Source organism: Dromiciops gliroides, chromosome 3, assembly GCF_019393635.1.
Source record: "Dromiciops gliroides isolate mDroGli1 chromosome 3, mDroGli1.pri, whole genome shotgun sequence".
In the NCBI taxonomy this organism is placed as follows: domain Eukaryota; kingdom Metazoa; phylum Chordata; class Mammalia; order Microbiotheria; family Microbiotheriidae; genus Dromiciops; species Dromiciops gliroides.
Window position 1 is genome coordinate 476,892,940 of NC_057863.1, and position 6,000 is coordinate 476,898,939.

Consider the following 6,000-nt stretch of genomic DNA (forward strand, 5'->3'; position numbering starts at 1 on the left):
TAACTAACCTTTTGCATATTTAATGTTAATTTCTTAATGCATATATTTGATATGAACTTCTTATTCATGGACAAATGTTGGCTACATTTGAGGAAGCTTTAAAGAAAAAACAAACTTAAAGATAACCCTGATGCAGATAGTTGGGCTTTGGGCCCATTTAACTTAACTGAGCCTCAGTGTCCTTTTTCACAAAATAGGGATAATAAACTGTAGTGCCTACATCAAAAGTTGAGACTCAAATGAAAATGCATATAAAGCACTTTGATAACTTGTACTAACTTTAAGTCTTATAAAAGTAATGGTTCAATAGGTTCATAAGCAGACACTCAAAGATTGATCAGCAAGGAACCTGAGAAAGTCTAACCCCTTCTTTTCAGAGTACAGCTTGACTTGCTGAAAGTCATGTATAGGTAGTAAATGGAAAAGTCAGTATTTCATGCCCAATCTTGTGCTCTTTCCATTGTACCATGCCATGTTTCTTTTGTGGATGACATTTTGGCAAGCATAATGTTATTATTTAAGTTTCATGCTAAGAGACTGCTGGAATGGCCACAGTTTTTAAAGTCTTATCCCAGTTAAATTCCAGGGTACTCTGAAATAAAAGTATTTGGGGATCCAGTTTTCCTTCTCATTGGACCAAATGGTGTTTATTGCAGATGATGGGGAGGATCATTGTCTATAAATTGAATATAATGAGTCTCACTAATAAAATAGTTGTATTTATTTTCTTCATGTTCATGAATTAAATTTATAGTTGATTCAACCAAGGATAACCAGTGTTGTTCTGGTTTTTAAATGTCATGAAGTTACTTGCCTACATAGTTTTTTTAATCCTAAGAACAAAGTGTGTTGGCTGGCATAAACCAGTATCTTTGATACATACAAGCAATCATGCAGTTGATTTAAAAAATACATGTATTAACTTTGGGATCTTTTTAGCAAGGTTTGATGGGCATAAAACATGAAATAAATTCATATTTCTTTTTACAGGGTAAGATGATCATGCAAGACAAGCTTGAGAAAGAAAGGAATGATGCCAAAAATGCAGTAGAAGAATATGTGTATGAATTCAGAGATAAGCTCTCTGGGCCCTATGAAAAATTCATATGTGAACAGGTAATGTAGTTGTCTAAACACAGGATTTAATCTTCCTGTTGGCTTTCAAATTTTGTTTTCTGATCCACAAAGCATTGTGTAGCTTAAGCTTATAGAAACTGAAAGCCCTGTATATTTGAAAATTGTCAACCAGAGTTGTCTGTTTTCAGATGGCAGAGAGTACTAATAACAAGCAGTCCTGTGACTTGGTTACCAATGACTTACAAAAAACCTAAGCTATATATATAGATATATAGATATAGATAGTTTTTGTCCTTGGCAATTTTCTGGGTTTGTCTTTTGTTTTCCATGTCTCCAAACTCAATTCACATGAGGGTTACTACTCAGGGTGACCGCATGGTTCTCCTTTCTGACTGCCCTTTCTCAGTTTTACTGTGTCACCATCCGGATTTCAACCCCTAACTGTATATATACCTCCAGGCTCCATCCTAGGCCCTCTTTTTCTCCTGGATATCTTGGGGGACTTTTATCTGCTCCCATGGGTTCAGTTATCTCCTATATAACATATCTCCAGATAGATTGATCTCGATATCAATAGATAAATATCTACATATGGTAAGTTGACTTTGAACCAGTTAATGGTAGAACACTTGGGTATAAGAGTCTATTGCTTAGTTTTGCAAAACTTAATAGAAGTCTGGAGGAATAAATTAAATGGTTATGTATTGTTTTGGCTTATAGATTAGCACTCAAGTTAAGATTAGGTTTCAAAAAGTTGAGGAACAACCAAAAATATTTTAAGAACTAGGTGTAAATATACACAGAGAGAGACTATCTTTGTTTTTGTACAAAATTTATTCAGTGGCAGTAAATGCCTAATAAGTGCTTATTAAACAGGCCTTATCGTAGTTACTCATTTGGCTTCTTTCTAAATTGGAAGCCTAGGTCTAGAGCAGGTCATGGGAAGACTCAGAATGTTTCTAGGACTAATGCTGGACATTTCACATCTGTTCCTAGGTTACTCCAAGGGTGATCCAGTTCATTTTAAGACCCCTTTGTTTTCTGGTCAGCTTTAAAGCGTACTGAGATTGGGAGCATAAAGGGGGTGGGACAAAGATCTGCCAGTTCTGGGTAATCCAGTTCAGACTCTGGGGATTTGGGAGAAATTTACAAAAATATAATTATAAGCAGTTAGAATTATAAACAGTTGATTTTAATATTTGTTTGAATGCCCACATGATAATATAATTTAATGGATAACAAGTTGTTGGCTCTTTCTTGATCAGTCCTGATGTTAGCTGATCTTATTTAAAGAGGAGTGACATTAATGTCTATTAGAGTACTGAACTTGACTGTTATTGTATACCTATTCTTACATTCCTCATAGGACTAATTATTATGACGTTTAATGAAAAAGTTACTTTGAGGTCTTCATGTAAGTAAGTAGTGAAAAAAGAATTAGTCTCCCCTCTCAATATATCTTAAAGTGGGAAATTAGTGGTAGAATCTCTTGAGTGACTGAGCCAGGTGCAGTAACATTAGGCTGCTTATAAATTACTTGGACTCCACAAATTACATTGTAAGCACAATAATGATGTATATTCTTTTTTTGTTTGTTTTGTGGGGCAATTGGGGGTTAAGTGACTTGCCCAGGGTCACACAGCTAGTAAGTGTCAAGTGTCTGAGGCCAAATTTGAACTTGGGTCCTCCTGAATCCAGGGCCGGGTGCTTTATCCACTATACCACCTAGCTGCCCCAATAATGTATATATTTTCCAGGTGATATAATTGAAACCCCAAGATAACATAACATGCTACTGATTAGAAATTACATCATGAAAAATTTTTTTTTTTAATTAAATAAAAGAATAGAAGAAAAACAAAAGAAATTCCATCATGATTCTTCCCAAACCTCTTGAATTTTAAGTATAACAAATACTATATACTTTACCATTATTTGATGCAGATTGACTTAATATTCTTATGCTGACTTTGATTTGAAGGAAGTAAATTCCACATATCTTTCTGGAGCAGGATATCAGTCAGCCTGGTTCCCACTCTCCTTTCTGAAGGTTTTATGTGGGCTTAAGTATACGTTGTAACCAGTACAGCTTAGTCAGCTCCACAAAGGCCTACAGCTTACAGACCTTAGCACTTCTTCTGAATAAGAAGGCCTAGACTCAATTGTGATAAAGCCATATCTGAATACTCAGCTTTCATTTTTTCTAGGATCATCAAAATTTCCTGAAACTCTTGACAGAGACTGAAGACTGGCTATATGAGGAGGGAGAGGACCAAGCCAAACAAGCATATGTTGACAAGTTGGACCAGTTAATGGTAGGACACCTGGGTACAGGGGTTATTCCTTTGTTTTGTAAAACTCCATTAAGTCTTGTGGAATAAATGAAAGGGTTTTTATATGTCTCATTCTGTTTTAGAAATTAGGCACTCCAATTAAGATTAGGTTTCAAGAAGCTGAAGAACGACCAAGAATGTTTGATGAATTAGGCCGAAGGCTGCAACACTATGCAAAAATAGCAGGCGACTACAGGAATAAAGTGAGTCCTGCATATAGCGGGGTGAAAACTCTGTAGAAATTACCACTAACAAATGAGTCAATCGGACAACTTCTATACCTAGCAAAATTCCCCTCAGAAGAAAGGAAATTGGTACTTTGGATTGGGTTGTACTCCTCTTGCTCCATCAGCTACACTTGAAAATTTGCCCAGAAACCAATTATAACATAGTGGGAAGGAGTTGATGTTCTCTTCAAAGATTTCATTTCACTGCATGTGCTTTGTTAATTGTCCCTTTTACTTCAGGTACACCTTTAGCTTTTTAATTACATAGAGTAACCAGTTTTGTATATTCCATTCAGGATGAGAAATACATACACATTGATGAATCAGAAATGAAGAAAGTTGAAAAGTCTGTCAATGAAACAATGGAGTGGATGAATAATGTCATGAATGCTCAGGCTAAAAGAAGCCTTGATCAGGACCCAGTTGTACGTGGCAGTGAAATAAAAATGAAGATAGAGGTGAGTGTTGCCATGTAGCCCTGTTTTCATCCCTTGAGCCTTGAATAGCATACCCATCTGGGAGATTGTATCCCCAGAGGAGGAGCGACCCTGGTCTTCACAGGTAGCTCCATTCTCAGGAAAGGTTTCTTTTATTAAATGAGCTTCTGAAGACCTGTTCCTTTTAATCCTTTCACCTATACCTGAGCAATTACTCCATGCTTGGTACTTAATGCTTGCTGTTTGATTGAATCACATCCCCTAGAAAAAAAGGTTTAAAAAAGCAGTTAAATATAATAAACAATAGAATCTTAAATGATGAGAAGTAGTGTGGTATAAAGGCTAAAGAGCCAGCCTTGAAGCCAGGTAGAGCTGTCTGGGTTTAAGGTTCTCCTCTGCCCCATCCTAGCTCTGTGACCCTCAACTTCTGAGTGCTCTGGGCCACCTTCCAAAATTCTTAAGGTCCTCTGCATTCTTATCCAGTGGAGCTGCAGTTCAGTTTTCTCCCTAAGTAGAAAAATGAATGGCATGGTGAAAATGTTTGGTCTGTCTTTGTTCAGTCTGCAAAAGTTTAATGTGTTTAGTTCTGTTTTAGCAGGATAGATTGGTATTAGATGAGGAATTAGAAAGTGGAGAAAAAATGAAGCATATCTGAGCTGACCTCATTTGTCTTTCTGCCTCAGGAATTAATCCATGTTTGTGAACCAGTTGTAACACAACCAAAACCAAAAGTAGAATCTCCCAAGCAGGAAAAAACGTTAAATGGTCCCAACATGGATAAGAATGAAGGTTCTGAAGTAAAAAACAACCTGAATACTGAAGGCCCTCATCAGAATGGAGACTGTCATCCCAGTGACAACAGCACCATTCACATGGATTTGGACTAAAACTGGGAGTTAAGCAGGGTCCCTACCAACAAATGAAGAAGAAAATATTTTTGCCGTAGTATGTAATTCTGAGAGACATACTGAGACTTATTTATATTTTCTTTTTTAAGAATGTTTAGAAATTTTTGTGTATTATATGGAAAAAATGAAAAGCTTAAGTCTGTAGTCATTATGATCCTAAAAGGGAAAATTGCCTTGGTAACTTTCAGATTCCTGTGGAATTGTGAATTCATACTAAGCTTCTGTGCAGTATTAACCATTTGCATCAGTAAGGATGAAATTGACTTTGTCTTCTGGAAAAAAAAAAATGTACTGCTCATTCAAGAGGGTTGACTAAAAATCTTTAAGCATTTGTTTCTGCCAAGGTAGTTTTCTTGCATCTTACCCTCCATTTCCGCATGTGTGTGGGTGTGTATGTGTGTAAATATGGTGAAATCTGACTTCATAAGGGCTTTCCAAAATAAATTGTCTAATAGGATAGGACTTCTTTCTTTGTTATTATTTAAATTTCATTGGGTAAAACAAAAGATAGTGAAATGTATTAGTAGCATGCAGAACAAAAACTTAAATTTTATCTCTTGCTAAACAGTACATTGTCCTGTGGAGATTTACCAATGGAGGAAATGTTGATCCTGTTGTAACTGGTATTGTGAAGCATTGAATGAGCTTTAATAATAAAGTTCATATGATGGTGTCATTTCTAAATTGTTGGCTTTGTTGGTTATTTTTAAACACTGATAGACATAGATGCTTATAGGACAGATGCCCCAATTCTCTTTTCATTTCTTTGCAGTTTATGCAATTACAACACCTGTTTCTTGAGTTCAAGATGACAAGCTAACATGCATTTGTAAGTAAGGCCTGGAAGGTACAATGAGCAGCTTGGTAGAGATACCTTATTTTTATTTCTATTACTTTTATAAAAACATACCCATTCCTCCACACACAAACACAAAAAAATTAAAGCATTCTCTGGTGGTAGAATATCAGAAATTTTGTATTTACGTTGTTAGAAGTACAGACTCATTCCTTTACAAAT

The 6,000-nt window shown here is 35.9% G+C and overlaps 1 protein-coding gene across 1 annotated transcript in view; it reads left to right on the plus strand.

Moving 5' to 3' along the window:
* The window catches only part of HSPH1 (heat shock protein family H (Hsp110) member 1), a 28,742-nt gene extending 23,076 nt beyond the window's left edge, over window positions 1-5,666 (plus strand). Inside the window, exons 14-18 of the mRNA XM_043992071.1 lie at window positions 991-1,116; window positions 3,285-3,392; window positions 3,494-3,613; window positions 3,934-4,095; window positions 4,758-5,666. Coding sequence (XP_043848006.1) covers window positions 991-1,116; window positions 3,285-3,392; window positions 3,494-3,613; window positions 3,934-4,095; window positions 4,758-4,961 — 720 coding nt within the window. The 3' untranslated portion in view covers window positions 4,962-5,666. The remainder of the gene's footprint in view (window positions 1-990; window positions 1,117-3,284; window positions 3,393-3,493; window positions 3,614-3,933; window positions 4,096-4,757) is intronic.
* The last annotated feature ends 334 nt before the right edge of the window (window positions 5,667-6,000 follow it).